Consider the following 23348-nt stretch of genomic DNA (forward strand, 5'->3'; position numbering starts at 1 on the left):
CAAAAGCCATGCGGATGATGCTTCTTAGGAAATGCTTGGTTGTGATTATACAACTTTATTACGAGGTGCCTCACAGCACTTTACTGTTGGCGAACCCATGAATGACTTGAATCAGCCGAGCTGGGGACTCAAACTCTGGAGCCTTATGTTGGCAAAGAATGAAAATGGGTGGCTTACCCAGATGCATTTTGGGATTAGCAACTTCAAAGTCACCGTCTATCCAACACTCATGTGGCATTTCACCAATGCCATTTACCTGTAAGTAAATGTATATCTGTCTGACTAGTGCTTTTCTCTGAAAGTAAGGCTTTCCAGTAAATTTTACCACACTAATTGCTGAAAATTATATATGCGGGCTTGACTTTAAACCAAAATGTTCCCTAGTAAGTAATGCCTATCTTATAGCTCAGGACAAGGGGGTAAAATGGATGACAAATTAACAACATGCCAGAGGAAAGCTATATTAGTTACTTTCGCACACATGCGTTTTTAGAAATCTAGGACCACACTTTTAAAAATGTATAGCACACCGCTGTCGCCCATACACTTGAAAAAGCTTTCTCAATGAGTGTACATTTGTGAATATATATATAACTGCTCCGATTCACCTTTTCAGGGGCACTCTCGGACGGGTGCTGTGATCACGGTGGTGTGTCCCCGAAATATAAACGCTCCTTTTCCCCCTCCTCTCGTCAAGGAAAGAGCACTCACGGGGGCAGTTTACAATCCGTTTATTCAGAGCAAACGGACGTGTTTCGGCTTGTGCCTTTTTCGATGTTTAACATGCACGCTAAAAAAGAATGCTTTTTTAGGTCTCGCCTGACCCAGCTCATGCACTGGTCTGGCGAGACTTATTGAGAGGGCTCCAAAAAGTGCTACCAGGCCAGCCTAGAGCTACAGTGCATGTGCATGGGCGCGCGCGCCGTGTATTACCGCGATTACTTTCACTTTCTGCCGCACGGCCGCTTTAATGTTTGATCACTTTCACTTTCGCTTTGCATAGCCAATAGGTCTGGCTTTTGGGACCTTATAAGTATTTAGTTACGCAACTGTTGCATGGCTTAACACTTATAAGGTCCCAAAGGCGAGACTTATTGGCTATGCCAATGCTTGTTATAAATAGAAATTGTCACATGGTACACATGGATATCAACGATGGACTAACGTACAGACTAATCACAACCGCCATATTGGAACGGTATCTTCTATGGCTTCCCATGAATATATATTCACTTAAATTAATGATAAATATCTTTCCGTGAATCGGCATGCCGTTCCTCCTGTGTCACATATATCTAGACTTTAGTGGTAGTAATAAACAGGATTCTGGTAGTGCTAAGGAAGATGGGGAAGTTCTTTGCAAGAATCTTTCTGTGCACAACGTACCAGAAAGGAGTCAGCACTCAGGTAAGAGAAGGATATGGCTGCAGAAGCTCAGACACACCTCACCTCCCCAGTGAAGTTGAGAGTTCGAAGAGGCGCAAAGGCAACATCTTTTGGGACCAAGATGCTGCAGACATACTGCAAGCTACATGGAAGAAAGAAACAAGGGATGACGAGAGTGAGGCCGAGGAGCTTCCAGAGCATGGCGGGGGGCATAGTAAAAACAAGGAAGATTTGGGAGGACAGCAGCCTCTGATTAATATGGAAAAATCTTGTTTCTCAATGATGTCAACTAAACTTAAGAAGGAAAGTTGCTGAAACCCTGTCACAGCATAGGGAATATATAAGAGGGGAAACACTGCGACAAAGCTGGCGTTGGGCTATAAACAGCAAAAATAGCATCACTGATTCCCACATGTTTGTAGTGTCAGAGCGTTCACAGAAGTAAAGTCCGCCTCCTCAGTTTCCCCAAATACTGAACTGTGCGTCACCACATACTGCAGGACCATAAATCGTAAAATATTTAGTAATCATCTGACATTAGATGGTACTTCTGACAGAAAACTGTATATTGTGTAAAACTAAAGATTTTCTTGTTTCCCATTAGGTTTGGGTTCTTTAGCTTAATGGTCACGAGCGAATAATGTGGAACTCCAAGAGACCGCAGGGGCCCCAGAATCAGGTGACCAGAATATGCACCCACTTGCATGACCACATAAAAGCAGTCCTGTAAGTGCTTCCTTGGACCCAGGAGGATGATAGGACCATGGGCTGACGGTCTAAGGCGGAAAATGCCCATATATCTGCAGAAAGCTGTATGCCACTACTCACTAAGGAGGGGCCTGGGCTTGGCAACTGCACACTGGACTACTTAACTAGCCTTCAAACAGATAGGGACTACCTGGGAGTCAGAGTACAGGCACTGAACCCAAGAATAAAGGCAGGCTTGGAGGTAAATTAGGGCTCATCTGGACTATCAGCTCCTGCTCCTGACATGTCCTTGGATGCCCCCACCCGCCTGTGTTAACCCCTCCCCCCACCTCCCTTCCCAGGAGTCATGTGGGCAGTGACAGGAACAGAAAGTAAACAGGGCACTGAAACATTGGTTTTATTTTTTTGTAATTTTCCTTCATTGCTCGTGCCTTGCTCCCTCTTACACCCTCCCCCCTCCACACACACACTACAGCTGCAGGCTACGCAGGAGCTAAGGGTGCGACTTGGGGTTAATCCTGTGATGTCACTTCCGTTTCCCGTAGAATTTGGATCCTCCCTCTCAAAAGGCCTCTAGTTCCCCGGACTCCTATTGTATCATACCCCAGAGCCCCATGAAATAAACGTAAGACAAGACGAAAAGCTTCATAAAACAACCCATTAAATAAAAAAATAGATATATAAAACGGGACAGCACCGTTAGAAGGCAGTTTATACTTCTGAAATTAATTACCCTCGCAGACTGGACAGCACTCCCCTTCTGGCACATAGTAGCGGTCACAGTGCAGCTCCCCGCACTGCGCAGAGAAGCAGATGGAGACCCCGCCTTGGCAGCGGCAGAACCGGCAGGCGTCCATCCGGAACATGTCGCCGTCGTAGTACTCCACGCTGTTGAAGATGCAGGCTGGCTTGGTCTCTGAAAGAAACGCAAAGGTTCCGTCAATTCATGGGAGAGGCCGGATATTCTGTGCTTTGGGTACATTTTAAGAGTTTTACATTGTTCTGTTTTTATCTCCACAGTGAACAGTCCGCAGAGGGCTTTAAGTGGGCCGGGCCCATCGAGCCTCTCACCCCGCAGTAATTGAAAATGAACATTCTAATAGGTCCCTATCGCCAGGGCCGCTGGAATTATGTGGCAGGGTTGAGTAAATTATGCGACAAGAAAAGGCAAATTATGCAGCCTATTTTGTGATAGTATTACTTCATTATTCCGTCAACCTTAAACTTGTTAAAACGGTCTGGGCATTAGTTGCACGTCGTTAGTACCAGTTTAACACCGAAATATAGCAATAAACTACAGAAAGGAGACCAGTCAATGTTTGCAAAGTGCCTTTCAGTGCGGAGCAACCTGTGTTGCGGCGTGTTTACTAACTTTTATATACCGTTTGAGCTAGAGAAACAAATTATTGGGGGGGAGGGGGGGTTTAAAATCTGTAGATTATACAGTAGATGATGGATTATGTGGCAAATCTTTATTTACCCAAAAATCATTGTGGCGTCACAATCGCATGATTCCAATGGCTCTGCCTATCGCTTACATGCCAATGACCTGATTCAGGTTGGAGACTCCACTTTTGAAGCAAAAAAATGGCTTACACTTGGCTATCTCCTGCCTGAAATTGGCTCTTTCTCAATAGAAGTCAATGTAGGAAATGCATTCTCCTGATCATTTTTTTTTAAATATCTCACTTTCTCCTTCTAAAATGTTGGCATGTATGTCATATCGGGCCCTCCGTTTATGTGCTTGACTTTACTACCAAAAACACTGATCGATTTCTGAACAATGAATTAAAAAAAAAAGGTTAGGTAATCCATGTAAGCAATTTAGTTCCCGTTTATATTTCACATGTTTTATTTAATCTTGTATAGCCTAAGGGTGATCGTTATTTCCAGGATGCTGTGTGTCTGTAGCGTGTTCGTTATTTCCAGGATGCTGTGTGTCTGTAGCGTGTTCGTTATTTCCAGGAAGTTGTGTGTCTGTATGTTTTTTCGTGCAGCATTTCACTCTTGTATATTACATAGTTCGAACTGAGTCTTGACCGCCGACAAGGGGATGTCTGGGGCGGGTCCATGGGACCCCCTTTTTCCCTCTCTAAAGGGCTGCCTTTAGGAGGCACACTGGAAGTATGCCACCTTTATCTGGTGCACATTCAGGGCACTTCCTAAAGGCACGTTTGCCTCTGCGCCTGCGTCTATAATATGGCGCTGGCCCAGAGGCAAAGTGAATCAATCATTTGCATGGGGCTACACCCCCATGCAATTGAGGGAACACTCTTTACTGATAGCGCTGGCACAAGCATCTGCGGCCCCCTTCTGTAATACCAAAGTGCCCCGGGGGGTGCACAAAGCGTGCGCACATGCCCGCTGCGCCCTTGGGCACTCTCTCTAATATGGCCCCAGATGTTAATAACTGTCCACATTGGGACCTCTGGAGATGAGGCCAAAGGCAGTACAAGTTTATCACAGCAGTGCCCGTCCGCAGGGAAGTTACTTCTACTTGTTCAGCAGGGGCAGTGGCACCGGGGCTAAGAGGGGCCTGCTAAACCCTAATTATTGCTGTGTTTTACAGTTCAAACTGCAACCAGGAGGCCTATTTCCTTCTTTGAACTAGGACCCACAACACACTGGCTATGCTGATGCCTGTCAGGGGGTAAAAAAAAGTGCTCAGAATACATGGCCATCCAATCCTTGGCCTCTCTGCAGAATGCACAGAGCAATGGTCACGAATGCCAGTTGCAGTTCTGATTGTGTGCAAATGTTTTTGAAGGGGGTATACAGTTGTCTAAATATTGACAAGGCAAAAAAGAAAAGAAAATGAAGTGCTTACAGGCGAGTGGATACATTGTGTGTCTTTGCTTGGGGTGGGGCCTGAAGTGAAGGAGACGCAAAGAAGTGCATTCAGGAGAGAGTGAAAAGAGTAGAAAGAGATGAGGTGTATAAGATAAGCAACTAGACCAGGCGTGGAGAGAAAAAGGGTGCACATGTCTAACACTGAGTGAACATAACGGGAGGGGGTATGACACCGAATGTTTCTTGTTGATCAGCTCTGGTTCCAAAAGGGCTCCACGACTGAGTGGCACAGGTGGGACAGTTGGCGCCAACACATGGTTATGCTGATGTTTAGTAATCGAATGTATTGATGTCCTGGAGAACAGCTCTCCTAACCTCGTTTACATGCTTGCAAATTGATTCCTGGTAAAGTTCCTGTCTTACGCAAATCTCCCTCTGAAAGTGCTTCAGCGTGTATTACTGAATGAAAAACAATTTAGGATTGTCAGGCAAAAGGGTGGATCAGGTGTAAAGGGGACGATCAGTGATGTGTGGGGGGTCCTTAAGAAAGCAGCACATTAGGTCCTCAAACTAATCACCACGGACCCCCCAATCCCTCACTTTTACATCAAAGCTCAACAGCGTGTAACACACACAACAAAGGAGACTGCACGGGCTCCAATTACAGCAGCCAACCTACTATATTTTGAACAGATGGCAACAAAACACAGCCATAACTCGACCTGAGATAACCTCCTGTTGGAAAAAAAACCAATTTTGCTTTGGCTTTCAATTTACCAATGTCAGCTTACCAGTTAAACTCACGAGTAATACCCAAGAAGAAACTATTAGTGCTGACACCTGCTCTCAGGCGCAGATCCCCACAATCTCTCTCATTGCGTTTATTTCCTCGGCTTTATCAGCACAGGCTGCATTTGTGCACCCTGGTTTTGTGTCATCATTATACCCCCGGCTTGACTACACCATGACATTATCAGAATTCATTAGGATGAAAAACGAGCGCGGCTGCTGAGCGGCAGAGTGGTGACGGCCAGGATTCTATCGCGGCTCATATCTCTATTTTTATCACCAGTGCCCACAATCAGTCTGGGGTTTCATTTTGTTTATCTCCCACCTGAATATTCGAGGAAGGCGCGCGGCATGATTCTCTCGTGCGCAGCCAGTATGGCGTCTGACAGGAGGGAGAAGGGGGCGCGCGAGGGATTCTACCTGGCCTCCACAGATGTACGGCGACCCAGACGGAGTTTCTTCCTGGCATGATGACCTAATTTGTTAATCAAGATTCAGGTGGATCCACAAGCCCGAGGGTCTTCCTTCAATTTGTGAAAAAGAATAAACTAAGCATTGTCAATCACCTTTTTGTTTTTATACGTGACAATAAACTCGACAGCTTACATACGCTTTTCAACCAACACAACTCCTACTGTAATTCTATTTGAATAATAAGAATTCAAAATGTGCATGTAGTGCAAGCCCAGCTCGGAGTCAACGAGTGCAGCCCACAGCAAAGGGTGGGAGGGTAGGGGTCATCATGGCCAGTGGCGGCTGGTAGGGAACTGTGGCGAAGGGGTAGTGGGGGTGTTATAAAAATGCGTACCTGCTGGTCGGCAGCCGCCACCTCTCCTACGTCCTCCCTGCTTTCTGGCTCCCGGCAGCACCCAGGCTCCAGACTCCCGTAGCCAATCACGGCGCTGCGGTCACCAGCATGACAGCAGCGTTGAGATTGGTCTGAGCGGCCTGGTTCGGCACTCAGACAGGGAGTGGGAGCCTGTGCATGTTTTCAACCCAGGCTGTGCAATACAGCCGGGTGGAGAACATGTGCTAAGTGCGCATGACAGTTTGGCCGGCCAAACCGCAATGTGCATTTATGGTGCACCAACCACTCCTCCTTAATCTGACACGAGCCCAGCCCTGCCTCGCCCTAACCTGGCTCCATATTAATAATAAAATGATAATAATGTTCTATTATCATTTTATTTTTCCTTTGCATTGCTCAGAGAACAGTGGGGTGACGCTCCTCCGCCTTAGCGGAGGAGCCGCTGCTGGTAATGGCCAGTGGTAGTGGTACCCTTCCAGTGGAGCATCACCATCCAAAGGTTCTTCATACACGGTCGAAGAGGTGCTACTTGAAGATATTCGATTCCATGTCCTGCCTGAAGTGATAAAGTGAAGTCGCAGATCTGTAGTCTTGGTGTTTAACTTAATAAATTATTGCTTTCTGCTATTTTATTCTGTGTATTTATTGATTTCCAGTCTGGTAGTGACCTAGTTTTGCCCCTTGTCCTGGCAAGCTTGGATGATTACTTTTTTTGATGGAAGGATGTTGATGGGTACTACCTTGTACTTCAACCAGTATTGAAGATGGTGCAGGCTTTTAGGGTCAGCATGTAAAGTTCTTTCGGTGTTGGGTGTGGGGGGAGGGGATATGGTTGCAATTTTTTTACCTCGATTTTTTGTGCCTGGTGGTGGTATCCTAATCATCACGATGGAGTCCAGTGATCGGGGCAACCAGTGAGTGGGGCACTGCTCACACTCTGTGCTATGACATTAATGGACCATCCACAACTGCTGGAAAACGTGCTTTAGGTTATATGTTTGTGCTATATCAGAAAAACGTTTAGATACACCATATGAACAAACATAGAATGCAGTCTTTAGGACTGGTGATCATGATGATTCTAGACTACTGAGTTTCTTAGTATCTTAAAGCATGAAAACCCACTGGTAACAAGGGACGACTATTCTCCGGCAGGCTGCCCATTACCACCATTTCTCTTGCTGAGATTCTATGCCAAAAAATGCTTGTTATTTTCTGCTTGTTAGAATAGCAGATAATCTCTTTTTCTGTCCGGCTGAGTTGAAACAGTATCACAGAGGAGAAGGGTTAGCTTTCATTTTTTTTTTTTTTAATTTTTATTTTTGAATTTTTAGAGAATCAGCATTGGTGATATAACAGTTTCATAATATTAACATTTGTTACATGATACATAAAAAAGAGACTTTAACCCAAAGAATAGACAGTCGGTCATAGCTGCAAACAGTGGAAATCCAGCATAAAAGATAACACATTTAATCATATCCAGTTCTTAATTGGAGCCCATAGTGAGAGTCCAAATTTCTTTTTCTCCCTGCCTTTAAGTTTGTACAAAGCAGTTTCCAATTTGTACAGAGAGAGTAATTTAGTCATCCACATACTAAAAGACGGTGGATCGGGGTTTATCCATTGGGAAGTGATACATAATCGGAGAATTACCATACATAGAAACAGAAATCCTTTCTCAGGAGCAGAGCGGGTTCTAACATTTGCATCAAACTCGACACCAAACAAGACTAGTTGAGGTGACAGATTAACTGAAATGCCAAGACTTATATTCAAGAAATTTTGTATCTCATTAAGCCAAGGGGAGATAACGGGGCAGTCATATATCATGTGGACCAAATCTGCAGCCCTTAAAGTGCATCTGGGACAGAAGACCCCTCGATTTGCCCCCCATTTAGCTACCTTAGCTGGAGAATAGTATAGGTCAAAGATAGCCATGAAATATTGACTCTTATGCCTACCTGAAAATAATAGCCGATCGGCTAAATTAAATACGGTTTGCAGGTCAACCCCTGTTATCCCCAACCTCATCTCCCAGCGGTGCTCATATAAAGAAAGATCATCCTGTTGACATGCAGTCATAATTTTGACAAGTTGAGAGATCTTACATCTCCCTTTTATACATTCAAGTATCGAGTTCTTTTCCAGGCTAATCTGTCCTTTTAAATCTAAATTGGCTAAAAAGCTGCGAATTTGGAGGTATTTAAAGAAGTCTGTATGTGGCAGCCCAAATCTTTCTTGGAGTTCTGCAAATGAGATTAACTGTTTTCCTATATAAAAGTCACCAATGGATCTGACACCCTGAGCACTCCACCTCCTCATTATAGAATCAGAAAAAATTGTAGGAAGTTTGCCTGGTATTCCCACAGGCATATATCGATTATATTCCTTAAAAGTAAAATGTTTACAAATTTTTAACCAGATTGCTACAGCTGCAGCTAGAATCTTGAAACGTGTCTTTTTGTAATAGCTGGGCTCAAAAAACTTAAAGAACATATAGTTAGCTTCTGGGCCAAAAACAAGTTCATAAATAGATGGGGAATTAGCTGGATCCTTGTAAGACTGTACACCAAAAAACAGAGTTCCCATATGTTGTAACATAGCCATCCAATAATAGTGTTGGAATTGAGGGATATTTAATCCCCCCCTATCCCTGGCTGAACTTAGTTTTTTATAGGTTCTCCTTGTTCTTTTATACCCCCATAAAAAGCGGGAGCATATTCTTTCGATTTTCATAAAGATTGAATTAGGAACCAGAAGTGGAATCGTACGGAATAAATAGAGAAATTTCGGGAAGACTACCATCTTAATAACATTACACCTGCCATATAATGATAGATGCAAGTAATCCAGATTCTCTAGCATTTTATTTGTTAAGGTTAGGGTGGGATCAAAATTTAAATTGACTATAGACTGTACATTGGCCGCAATTTTCACCCCAAGATAAGTCGTCTCTGTAACTATATTAACGCCAGATAATACATCAGAGCCAGTATAAAGAATTTGGGTTTTATGTAGGTTCAACTTATAGCCAGACACAGCACCAAATTCTGATGTCAGAAATTCGATACGTCTCATTGCATTGGGGACATCTAATGTGACTACAGCCACGTCATCCGCATAGGCTAGAACTTTTACCGACTCGGTCACAGGCTGTACTGGAATAATCTGCAGATCATGCTCAATCTTAATCAAAAGGGGCTCGATATAAAGAGCAAACAGGAGAGGGGAGCAGGGACACCCCTGCCGAGTACCCCTGTAGATCTTAAACTCCCCAGAGCAATTACCTGAAATACGGATTGTGGCAGCTGGACAGGTGTACATAGCTTGTATAGCCTTAATAAAGGAAGATGGAAACCCTTTCCAATAGAGAGTTGCCCATAAAAATTCCCAGGAGACCCTGTCGAATGCTTTCTCAGCATCCAACAGGGCCACCCCTATTGGAACTTTAGAGACCTGAGACCAGTCCAGAAGAGAAATTAAACGCCGGACATGATCCGTAGTGCCTCTGCCTGCCACAAACCCATGCTGACGTAATGAGACATGTGATGCAATGATCTTTCCAAGTCTTCTAGCAAGAATCTTGGAAAAGATCTTACTGTCTGAGTTTATTAGTGTGATGGGGCGGTATGAGCCTGGCTCAACCGCATCCTTACCTTTCTTTTTGAAAACAATTATGATTGTTTTGGACCAAGAGTCGGGTACGAGACCCAAAAAAGCTTGCTGGAAGAGAGATAGTAACACTTCCTGGAGCTCAACCTGGAAAGAGATATAGAACTCCAGAGAGATCGAATCCGGCCCCATTGCTTTCCCCCTTGGCAAGGATTCCATTGCCTGAGTAATTTCCTCCCATGATATAGGAGTAGACAGACTTTCCCTCTCAGCCAGGCTCAGACCCACCGTAGTGATTTCACCTAAATAGCCCTGCGGGTCGAGAGTTTCCCCATTTTCGTAGAGTTTTTGGTAAAAGTGTTTAAATACCTCCAAAATACCAGGCTCCGAATTTTGCAGGGACCCATCTATGTCCTTTATTTTATCAATTTTGCTTTGGGACTGCTTTTGCCTTATTCTATTGGCCAGTGTTTTCCCCACCCGCTCTCCGTATTCAAAACATTCACTTCGGAATGTCTGATATTTAGCTGCCGTTTCATCCGCATGATAATTATAAATTAAAGATCTCTGTTTAACGAGGTTAATTTGTATAGTAGAGACATCCTTTCGATCCTTAATCTTTTGAGCCAGTTCTCGTTCCAATGCGCTTAGCTTTAACATATCTTGTTCGTTTTTCTGTCTTATGACATTACGTTTCTTAAGTACATATCTAAGGGTTTCCCCCCTTACACCAGCTTTAAAAGTATCCCAGACCGTTGTATCTGGAGCAGAGCCATTATTATTTACAAAAAAGTTTGGGAGCCAAAGTTTAATGCAGTTCCGATATTCTTCGTCTACTAATAGCTTCCTATCAAAAGTCCATTTATATTTTGTACATGGCCCTGTAGAAATCTGAAAGTTTAACACAAGAGGATTGTGATCTGATATCATTCTAGGCAGTAACATAATAGTAGCATCTGCCAAAATGGAGGATGAAGCAAAAATATAGTCCAGGCGCACTAATTTTTTATGGGGAGCAGAATAAAACGTGCTGCCCTGCTGGGATTTATTGAGTTGGTTCCAAACATCGTAAAGACTTTGTTTCCTTGCTAAGTTGCATAAGGATCTAAAAACTTTTGGTTTCCGACCCGTATAATCAGTCCCTGAATTTATATTAAATGTTTCGGCTAAATGTATATTAAAATCACCGCATAATATGATAGGATGGGGCCATAAGGCTAATTCCAAATTGAGGGAGTCATATAATTCGGGATCATCTACATTGGGGCCGTAAATAGTGCATACAGTTATGACCTCCCCTGTATCAAACCCAGCCTCAATAATGGCCCACCGACCGTATTTATCTTCTTTATGCTTTTTACAGAGGACAGCACCTGGTTTACAAAAAATTGCTACACCTCTTGTATTAGTAGACTGCTTAGAACAAGTAATCAATTCCAACCCCAACTTTTTAAGCCATAACCTGTTGGCCCAAGCAATGTGTGTCTCTTGAAGACAGACAATGTCCCATGCGAGGGCCCTGGCTATTTGTGCAAAAACCAGTCTCTTTTTAAAGTCATTCAGGCCACATATGTTTAACGTACAAAGCTGTATTTTCCTCATTAAATAACAATTTTTTAAACTTAGACAAGAGAAGATTGGTCATGTCTACACCAAAACTATTCCATGCAACAGCCCTTGTGTTGCTATTTTTTAGCCTGGCCTCTAATATCAAACAATAAGTAACAGATATAAACAAAAACATCAATGCTGATTTTTCATTCCACCCCCCTCCAGTGACCCATCAGCCCCCACCCCAGCCCCTCCCCAACCCAACCTTACCCTTCCCATGGAGCAAGGGGACACTGTCCCAAAGATGGTGATGAGTTGGCTGCCACCCCTATCCCCCCCCCGGACCTTTATTCCAAATTTGGAGTATAGCCGATCCGTGCCTTACCATGCCTAACCTAACCTAACCAACCGAGACCATCCCAACCAGACTATTAAACTGAGAAAGGCTAAGATCCTCTATAGCTTATATAGAAATTCCTTAGCAGTAGCCTCTTCCGTAAATACTGATGACCGTCCTTTTATGATAATTTTGAGTTTCGCAGGGTTTTGAAGATAGACTTGCGCTCCTTTCTCTTGAAATTTCGGGATCAGCTGTCGGAATCTCCACCTGAGATCCACCGTTGATTGACAGAAGTCAGGTCTCACAAAAAATTCACAGCCCATAGCATGGGCTCTCTTATTAGGGCGAGCCAGATCAAAAAGAGCCTCTCGAGCAAGGAAATGATTTAAATTAATTAAGATTGCTCGGGGAAAAGAGGTTTCTTGAGCAGCTGTTTTCTTTTGAAAAAACGGAAATCGATGAGCCCTCTGAACTTCTAGTTTCCAGTCCCAGCTGCTAGTATCAGGGAAGGCTTCGGTCAGAAGGTCCACCACGAACTTCCGAGTGTCTGTCCCTTCTTTTCCCTCCGGTACCCCAAGAATTCTAAGATTGTTTCGTCTTAGCCTGTTTTCCATATCGGTTAGTTTCCATATATAGTCATCTCTATTGGCATTCAATGAAGTAATTTCTTTTTTCTGAGACGCTACTTCATCCTCCAGGGTTGATATCCGTGTTTCGGCTTCCCCTATTCTTGTTGCAGAATCAGCACATGATTTGGCTACCCTTCGTAAGGAATTCTGTAATTTTTTGAGCGCGGTCTGTGTGCGGAGGTTCTCTGCTTGCGCCTCCGCTCTTTGTGCCATTATAACGTCATAAATAGTATTGAGCGTGATTTCTTGATGTTCTTGATTGGAAAAGCCCAAGAGTGCGGTTGAGTGTTGATGTTGAGTATTAGCAGAAAGGTTTGAAGACTTTTTATAGGTGCCGTTTGCGAGATCTTCAGACCCAGGTATATTTCTAGTAGCGAAGGAGCGCTCTTGCATTTCTGCCATAGAAGTTTGACACAACCTAGCCGTCGCGTCAGCGTCATCTTCCCCACCCGAGCAGCCCTCACCGAGCCAGTCCTCAACTAGACTTTCCGTAGAGGAGCGATCAGAGAGTGAAAAAAAATCGTCTCCGACAGAAGCTTTATCTTGAGCCTCCATAATAGAACACTCAGTGTTGGCACCAGGTCCTGATGTGTGACCCCCCAAAAGAGCCCCCGTGGTTTCAGTGTTGTTCGTTGTGCTCTTGCCTCCGGGGGCCATAAGTTTAGCTTTGGGGACCACATCAGTCTGCTCAGCTCTCATCAGCAAACTCGATGTTTGTGGGGGAACTACTACTCCCATAATGCCGTTCTCCGGTAACCCAGCATCAGTGACATTGCACTGACGCTGTGGATCCGCTATCAATGCATTTTCTTCCGTAGCAGGTAGTGGGGTTAGCGGCTGTGGGGCCATAGCAGGTAGTACTGGTGCTCCAGCTTGCTTACCGAGTACTGTCTTGCCTTTGTTTTTATGGAATAATGCCGGAACCTTGAGCTTCGCTCCCTCGAAGAAGGAATGCTCCTCACTGACCATGGCGTCAGACGCTCCCCCCTCCTGTAGAATTGCCGATGTCTTTTGGCCTGAGATGTCTCCAGTTGTCGAGCGGGAGCACACTGGGGGGAGGGCAGATTTGACGCGAGACACCCGTTGCTGGTTCTTGGGCGGCATTGTGTCAGAGAGTCGTACCTTCAGATTCAGAGTAGCGACGGCACAATTCTCACTCCGGTACAAACACCAACGAAAGGTGAGCGGTGAGTAAATGCGGTATAGCAAAAACCGCCAAAGCATCCCAAAGTCGAGTAGGCTTTCACACGCTCCACATCACAAAAGGTCACGGGAGAGTCCGGGAGGGGAGCAGACCGCTCACACAGCCAGCGGCTTAACCGCCATCTTGCTCAAGGAGAAGGGTTAGCTTTCAAGAGAAATATTGCACCTTGACATTTGTTACATGATGTGCAAATCCTGTGCAAATCCTGTCAAGTAGAGATTGTGGGAGAGGACCATGGATATGCATGCGATGAAACTTCTCAATTACATTGACGGATTAAGACATCTACAAATTTAAAACTATCACTTCTATACTTTCTATCAACATCACTAATATGTCTCAATTCTGAAGAAAATGTTCCTAAAACAGTATATTAGGCATGGCTGAGCAATCTGGCATGAACGTGGACTGGGGATTCTGCCCTAAGAGCAGCCAGTGTAAGCACCCCTTATTAGAAGTTAGCACATCCAGCCATTGCAGTGCCATTCACAGCCTATCATTAAACTTGCATTCCAACTCTGACCAAGAATAAATTGTCCCATTTCAGGGATGAACTCTGACCTTTTTTGACTTGAGGGTACTGGAACACATGAGCTAGAACTGTGGTTTTTAACCTTTTGATGTCTGTGGACCACCACCGAATCATTACTGGAATCCCGGGGCCCCGATGGGTCATTCATTACTGGAATTCAGGGACCCCACTGGGTCATTACCGGAAGCCAGGTAACAAGACGGAAGCAGTTTCTACTATATGAATCTCAAACCAATCCACAAAAGAACAAAAACGAGTATGAGGTGGAGACTTGTGTTTCAAGATGGCTCATCCCACTTTTGCAACATTTAATCAGGCTTTGACCGCTTGCCCTCTTGCTGCACCACAGTACTAAAAGCAAGCTAACTCTTGGTCATTTAAAAAAACCTTGTCAGACGGAAACCCAAAACTTGCCGAGTTGCACCCAACGCAAACTTTTTAGTCTGATTTTACTTGGTTAGCTTGGACACCAACTGTTTATCATGGTGCGTTGCTAATCTCTGGTGCATAATTTGGGGGCTATATCTACGATAATTCGAAGGGAATCTTACAGGTATGGCTCGGAGCCAAACTGCGATCCCTCAAAATTGTTCTGGTTTTGAACAGTGCCTTGTCCAGTTGGTGTTTGTCCTATTACAGATCGGTGACGAGTCGACAAAATTCAATCAATGTACCTACACCGCTGTTGAATGCATTTTAGCTCTGAATATATTCAGAACACTAAGTGGAGATTTTTTTACTCATCGTTTCAAATATTTGCAGGTGGATTATGGATAATGAGCATTTTTTGTAAATAAATCATGGGACGCACACCTCATTTTTTTGGTCCCCAGCATGATTACAACAAATGCCAGCTGGAAGTAAACTCCCAAGCTTTCTTTAGCCCACCAATAGGAGATGGGGTAGATTTGTGAGCCGTGCTGCGGCTCCATGTAGTGGCTCATGAAAAAAATAAAGGAAGGACTAATCAGTTATCCTGATCTTGGCAGCTAAGCATAGTACAGCTCAGATGCGCAACACCCATTGGGCTGAGAGGGCTTTAGCCCCCCCCACCCCCAAAAGCTGATAACCAATATTCCACTTGACTGTTAATCTTAGTTTCCCGGAGTAGTGTGTGATTCACCATAAAGCCTTTCAACACCTCATTCAGGTTAGTAATCGCTATATAAATGCAATTACAATACAAAACTATACACTTGTTACGTCAAAACAAGCCGTCAATGAAATTTAGAGCTACATTTGGTACAGGAAAAATATGATAAGAAAGAAAAAATTAAAAAGTAATGAAACATCAGTTAAAGTAATAGCACTATACAAACCATACATTTTCGGAAGCTATGCATGAAGTCATGTCATATGTTGTCAGTATTGGGGATCATATAGTTACTTAAGAGTTTTCTATGGAACTATAAGGAGGTTGTTCAAAAGCCTCTTTAGTACTATACTACTACCTTAATGCACCACCAGGAGCAGGCATCAAAGAGTGCCATATCACAGAAGGGAGCTCCAAATAAGGTCCTTTTGAGGAGTACACCGCCATTAAAAAAAGTTTGCCTATGGCACCTAAAATCCTTCTACCATTCTCGTCTCTTATCGGAAACTTTGTTAAGTGAACGACAGTGACTTAGGTCCTGATTTAGCGTTTGGTAGGTGGCCCACCATCCATCAGGGAAGCAGAGGTATTAAACACCGCTGCACCTCGGATTACTGTGTGCCACATTTATAGATCTCCGCGGGCCTGGAGGACATCTCTGTGCCTTTAAAGGCACCACTCCTCTGAAAGCACTGAAAGTTGCTGAGTAGCTGCCATGTTTTATGCGGCCACACTGCAAACTTTGTTTTTGAGGGGAAAAAAAAATCCAAAGCAGGAGTTTGTTTGTGAAAAACAAAAAAAACAATGACCATGAAATTCTGGAAGTTTTCTACGAGGGTGTGAGGTTAATATTTATTTCCTGTTTGGGACTGCTAGGTTTTTTCCTGGCAGTCCCGCACAGCAAAGAATTATTTCAGACCATTCGCTCCAAATAGGGCAGGTGCCCTGAAGTACTTACATTGATGACTTAAAATCAGTCAGGCTGCCAGTGTAAGGTTTCCACTGGCTGAGCTGGGGAGGGCACTGATGTTGAAAACATGAAGTCTATCTGACTATAGAGTGTGTGAATAGTCAGTTTGGGAAGATGGGATTCTCGTCCACATTGGTGGTGGAGGACCTTGTCCGCCAAACTCTAAATCAGACCCCAAGTTAAGTCCTGCATAGTACGGACATTCATTTTCAAAACCAGAGATGATGTGCATGCTATTTTGTGCAAATACTATATGAATTTCATTTGTGTCTGTGAATTTACATTTGTTGGCCAGAATTCCTTGGAGTAGATAAATATTAGTAGAGACAAATGCACTTTCTTGGTTCAAATGTACATTGGTTTGAAGGATTTTACCTTTGTTCATCTGTTTGCACCCTTGTTATATTAAATGTACAATTGAATAGGCTCCGTCCCTATGTGCCAAATAGTTAATGAACCTTATTTCCTACAAATTCCCTTTTGTAATGCCTATTTCATATTTACTGGATAATAACTACACCTACAGAACTTGCTTTGGTAATGCTTTGTGGAGCAGTGTATTTTATAGCAGCATTGGCATAGCACTTTCCTACTTCTAATGATACTGAGTGGGCGATACGTATATACTCAGGTTGTTATGTATCCCTGGGAGAAAGTAGGTTTCATACTGTGGTCTCTGTTGAACGTTTTTTGGTGCTGTAGGTAAGGTTCAGAGATGTGTTGCAAATCTGTGATAACATGTTGCTCTGCTTCACCAAGGATGTGGGAAAGATAGAACTGCATTTGCACCGACTTAGCCTCCCATACTTATCGTCATTATTTCTTATCTTGACATTGGGGAAAGCTATTCCTACTGTGCTCGGTAGGTAGGTGTGGGTTTGAAGCCTCTGGAAGGGAAGAGTGTGACCCAAATCAACACACATCATTCTAACCTGGTGCACTAAAGAGCAAATAAGCTCTGAACAAGGAATATCAAGATACCTCGTTCCTCCATAGGTTTATGGGATCCACCCAGGATCAAGGAAAAACAAGAGACACATTCCTTAGATGAGCCTATGTGGCCTACTATGAAATTGAGAGGCAACACTCTAAGAAACAAGTGTCTGTTTGGTCCATCCAGTAGTGAAAGATGATATATCCCAGGAAAATCAAGAGACACTACTTGTACCTGGGTATATGAGAACCAGCCAGAAGTGAAATGTGACAATAAAACGAGACAGAAGAGTATACAGACGTCTTTCAGTGAGCACAGCATCACAGCATGCATTAATGTGCTTGATTAAAGCTACAAAGGAGGGAAAGTCAGTCTTGGGACAGAAAGTTTCTTAGATGTGTAAGAGTTTGCAAATAATTGGTTCACTAGGATTCTCAGCACCTGCACAGGAGGGGAGGCAGAGGTTGTGAATAGTCCTTTGTGAGATATCATGAAGGCTGTGATGAAAGAATCTGCCATTGTATTATCAGTGAGAAGGAGTCTGACCCCAAGTATTAACTGTGAGAAACTGAGTTAGTTAGTGAAGAAGACTTGCCCTGACCACCTCTGCAGGCAGACACCCTCTCCCTTTCTCGCGAGACCCGATGCTCCTCATTATTGTGATTCTAGGCTTACTTTCTAGAGGAAGTACATTTCTTCTTTTGTTGATTGGAACCTTCATTTGTTTCTATTTTCGGTGTTATATTCATTGACACCAGCTGCTTTCAAACTTTCTAACTTGCCCACAACCTTAGCTGAACATTAGGGTGGATCCCTTTCTGGGAACAAAATCTTGTCTTCCTTTGAATATGCTGATTTTAATAAGGAGTATTTGCCGATGTGAATTGCCTGGGTTATATTCATACATGCTGCATTCATGTGATGATTGGTTTATGCTCAACTTATTCAATGTGAGATTGCAACTTTACTATTTTCTTAATAAACCTTCATGGTTTGCCAAATTACCCTTCTCAGTCTTTCCTGTGGGGGCAAACTCGCCTTCACTGTCATTGATCTATTGCTGAATGTATGATTTTAGCCTCACCTCGAGATAAAGAACAAACCTCGTGGACACAGCGGAGATTTGAGTTTGCTACAAGTTCTCTCTCTCGCCATCTCTGGAGAGGCATACTTTCCCGGGTCTTCACTTCACTTTCTCAGTATTTCAATTAACTCCCTCCACACTGAGCAGCAAACCTGATCCTGTCTTTAGAACAGAACCAGGTATCAAACAGCACCACAGCACATATCTCTTAACCTGTTGGCTCGTGAATGAATGCAAAGTCCTATGTGAATGTGGAACAAACTATTTAGGACGATGATGGAGATTTGAAAACACTGTGACCCAGCTGAGGAGTGCTGCCTTTTAGGAGACTGAATAGCTTTGAAATGTGTAATAGCGATGTGTATGATCCCCTCTAAATGAGGTAGTCAGTTGATGGGTATAGAACAGTGCTACTTGGTAAATTACCTTTTACATATCACCTCCCTGTCACCCACATCCTCTCCAATATACAAAGTGACCGCCCTGCCTCTCAGCATGAGGTAAGATTCCCAAGATCACACTGGAGTACTTTGTCACCACATTAAAGTCTATATGCTAACTTTTTCCAACAAAACCTATTTATTGAGGCTTTGTTGGAAATATCGTGCTGGGTGTCAAGTGGACACCTATAGGCAGAGATTTGCCCGCATTACGCATAGTATTTCACTTTTTTGGTCAGATAAGGCAGCTTGACATGTAGTGTTTTCTTGACAGCCACTGAAACGTGCAAAATGTACTAAAATTTGCCAGGACAGATGGTGGGAAACCAGGACTGTCACAACATACCCTAGAGGTCTGGCCACCCTACCTATGATTGTAGGTTACTTAATGTTAGTAGCGAACACCTGTCTCGCGTACTTCATCTTGAGATTTGCTTTTCCAGTTGGATCAGCTTCACAGCATAAGCAGTTATTGTTCAATCCAAATACGAACGGTAATAATCAGTGTTTTTGCTGATGGTTCAAGATGTCAACCACTTGCAGCAAAGTCCCACATTACAGCATCTGAGCAGGAGGGGGCAGGCAGTTGCAGATCCCTGCCAAACAACTGTACGATTCCAGAGGTACAAGCTGTCCTTTTCTAGCAAAATGGTGTCTTAAGGACTCTCGTGCATGCTAAGGAATATGCTACTTACCAGTATGCATCTGTTCTTGGCATGTAGAGCTGCAGATCTACACACTGTGCATAGATCGCCATCTGGTGTTGGGCTCGGATGTTTGCAGTTGTTTTTCCTCTTGGAAAGTCTTTGGAAGTCACGAGGTATGTGACTCCTCCTTTGGATCATACTGCGCATGGGCTTCGGCTCCATCCTCAGATTGTTTTTCGCCAACAGGGAAATGATGGAGCGTAGTAATAAGCAGTGAAGATGCCCATGTGTGCTGTATCTAAATAAGATAAACTGGAACAGATAAAGGTAGCCGGGGAGGAGGGTGGGCGTGTGTAGATCTGCAGCTCTACATGCCAAGAACAGATGCATACTGGTAAGTAGCATATTCCGTTCGAGGCATATGAGCTGCAGATTACACACTGCATAGATTATATAGCAGTACTCGCTCCTAGCGGCGACCACCAGTATCTGTTGCAGTTGTTTGAAACAGTGTTTTAAGGACAGCCTGGCCCACGCTAGCTTGTTGTTTAGTTTGCACATCCACACAATAGTGTTTCGTGAAAGTGTGCGGTGTAGACCATGTAGCTGCTTTGCAGATATCATCTATGGGGATGTTCCCTAAGAATGCCATGGAAGCCCCTATTTTACGTGTAGAGTGGGTTTTAGGGGGAACAGATAGCGTGCGTTTTGCTTTGTGGTAGCAAATCTGTATGCATTTAACAATCCACCTAGCTATCCCAGATTTGGAGATGGGGTTGCCTTTGTGTGGTGGTGAGAAAGACACAAACAGTTGTTCGGTCTTACGAAAGGGTTGTGTCCTTTCGATGTAGTAGAGTAAGGCTCGTTTGACATCTAGTGTGTGTAGAGCTCTTTCTGCAATGGTCTGTGGCTGCGAGAAGAATACGGGTAGTTCCACAGATTGGTTTAGGTGAAAGGGAGAAATGACTTTAGGGAGGAATTTTGGATTAGTGCGGAGAGCAACCTTGTTATGGTGCATTTGCAGAAAAGGTTCTTGAATGGTGAGTACTTGTATCTCACTGACCCTTCTGAGGGAGTAATGGCTACAAAAAATGCAGTTTTCCATGTTAGGAATTGAAGTTCACATTTGTGTAGAGGTTCAAAGGGAGGTCCCATTAGTATTGTGAGAACGATGTTTAGGTTCCACACAGGTGAGGGTGGCACTCTGGGGGGAATTATTCGTTTGAGGCCTTCCATGAAGGCTTTTATGGCAGGTACTCGAAAGAGTGAGAGATGTTGCCTGTTTTGCAGATAAGCAGCTATGGCTGCAAGGTGCAGTCTAATAGACGTGTAGGCTAGGTTGCATCCTTGTAGGTGTAATAAATAGCCTACGATGTGTTGAATGGACACATCTAGGGGATCGAAGTTATTGTTGTGACAATAGATCATGAAACGTTTCCACTTGGCTGCGTAGCAAGCTGTAGTGGTAGGCCGTCTAGCTTCTCTAATGACGTTCATACAGTCAGGGGGAAGATTAAGATAACCGAATTCTAGGATTTTAGGAGCCAGATCGCAAGGTTGAGCTGAGCTGGGTGCCTGATCTCTCCATGGTTCTGGGTTAAGAGGCGTGGAGAGAGGTGTAACTTTTGGTGCGGTACTACAGATAGTTCCAGCAGTGTGGTGTACCACGGTTGTCTGGCCCAAGTTGGAGCTATTAGGATGAGAGTGAGGGAGTGTTGTTGTAGTTTGCGCACCACTGATGGAATGAGTGGGAGAAGCGGAAAAACGTACGCAAATCTGCCTGACCAGTTCATCCATATTGCATTGCCTTTGGACAATGGGTGTGGATACCTGGCGGCGAAGTTTGGGCATTTGGCGTTTTTGTGTGTGGCGAAGAGGTCTATTTGTGGATGGCCCCACATTTGAAAGTACGGGTGAAGAACTTGTGGAGTTCCCACTCATGGATTTGTTGTGTTTGTCTGCTGAGCAGATCGGCCATAGTGTTCTGGACTCCTGGGACATGTTGGGCTAGGAGAAAGATTTTTGGGGGTATGGCCCATCTCCATATGCTCGGTGCTAACTGAGAGAGCTATGGAGAGTGTGTGCCGCCTTGTTTTTGTATATAGTACATGGCTGTCATGTTGTCCGTGCGGATTAAGACGGCCTTGCCGGAGACATGGGTTTGAAAGGCCTTCAGGGCTAAGAATATTGCTAGGAACTCTAGATGGTTGATGTGGAGTAACTTTTGTTGAGGTGTCCACCTGCCCTGCATGGTGTGATGTAGTAGGTGAGCTCCCTAGCCGGAGAGCGATGCGTCCGCTGTCAGTACTATCTGGGGAACCGGGTCCAGGAATGGTCGCCCTTTGGAAAGGTATTTGGTGGTCCACCACTGCAGAGAGCGATGGGCACGACCGTCTACCAACACCAGATCTGTCAATTGACCCTGGACCTGGTTCCATTGGAGCACTAAGCACTCTTGGAGAGGACGCATCTGGAGTCTTGCGTGAGGTACATGAATATGCAAGAGGCCATCATTCCTATAAGTTGCATGAACACTCGAGCTGGAAGAGAGTGTTCCGGGTGAAATTTGGCACGTAGAGCCTGAATGTTTGCTATCCTGGCAGGACTGGGATAGGCTAGCTCTTTTGAGGTGTCTATGGTGGCACCGAGGTATTGTTTTACGTGGGACGGTTGCAGATGGGACTTGGTATGGTTTTACTGTGAAGCCCAGTTGGTGAAGTAGTTGGATAGTGGCGTGAGTGTGTTGTACACACTGGTTGTATGAGTTGGCTTTTATGAGCCAGTCGTCTAGGTATGGGAAGACGTGGATGTGTTGTCTTCGCAGGTGTGCTGTCACTACCGCTAGGCACTTGGTAAACACCCGTGGTGCTGTGGTGACTCCGAATTGGAGCACTTTGAATTGATAGTGTTGACCGTCCACTACAAATCTGAGAAACTTCCTGTGAGCCTTGTGAACAGGAATGTGGAAATAGGTATCCTTGAGGTCTAGGGTGGCAAGGAAGTCGTTTTGGGAGAGCAGGGGAAGTACCTGCGGGAGTGTGACCATGTGGAAATGGTCTGAGTGTATATAGTGATTTAGGGGTCTGAGGTCCAGGAATGTTTGGGGGTAGATGTTAGTTCGAGGCAGCAGCCTGACCGAATTATCTGTGTGACCCATTTGTCTGAGGTGATAGTAGTCCAGACAGTAAGGAAATTGTGGAGTCTGCCCCCGACTGGAGTGGGATGGTCTGGGGGGAGTGGAGGGAAGTCATTGGGCAGGGGTGGAGGCAGAGTGGGAGGTGTTAGTTTTGCCTCTGCCTTTATTGTTGTTACCCCTGTAGCCGCCTCTCTGGTAACCCCTAGTTAAGGTGGAATGGGTAGGGGCTTTATAGGAAGTGGAGGCGCTGTTGGAGGAGTAGCCTCTGGAGGTGCTTCGAAAGGAAGAGCGGCGAAAGGAGCGCCTGGGAGGGTGCGACTGTAGGGGTCGCATATACTTTGCCGTATCTGTGTCCTTTTTCATTTTTTTCAGGGCAACGTCAACGTTTGGGCCAAACAGATGTTCCTGGTCAAAGGGGTGGTTGAGGATGGAAGCCTGCACCTCCGGTTTGAAATTCGTAGCCAGGCATGCCTACGGAGGACGCTGGTGTTAATTGCCCTAGAGGCGGTGTCAGCTACATCGAGGGCGCAGCGAATGGAGGTGTTGGTGATGGTTTTACCCTCCTGGATTAGCTAGTTGGCTCTATTCTTGTATTTGTCAGGGAGGTGTTGCATTATGGCTTCTAGTTCATCATAATGTGCCCTGTCATATCTTGCCAAAAGCGCTTGGGTGTTTGCAATGCGCCATATGTT

The 23348-nt window shown here is 44.5% G+C and overlaps 1 protein-coding gene across 1 annotated transcript in view; it reads right to left on the reverse strand.

Moving 5' to 3' along the window:
* CRIM1 (cysteine rich transmembrane BMP regulator 1) overlaps positions 1 to 23348 on the reverse strand; it is an 816650-nt gene that overhangs the window by 287769 nt on the left and 505533 nt on the right. Inside the window, exon 6 of the mRNA XM_085611439.1 lies at positions 2828 to 3010. Coding sequence (XP_085467565.1) covers positions 2828 to 3010 — 183 coding nt within the window. The remainder of the gene's footprint in view (positions 1 to 2827; positions 3011 to 23348) is intronic.

This window comes from Triturus cristatus, chromosome 6, assembly GCF_964204655.1.
Source record: "Triturus cristatus chromosome 6, aTriCri1.1, whole genome shotgun sequence".
Taxonomy (NCBI): Eukaryota; Metazoa; Chordata; class Amphibia; order Caudata; family Salamandridae; genus Triturus; species Triturus cristatus.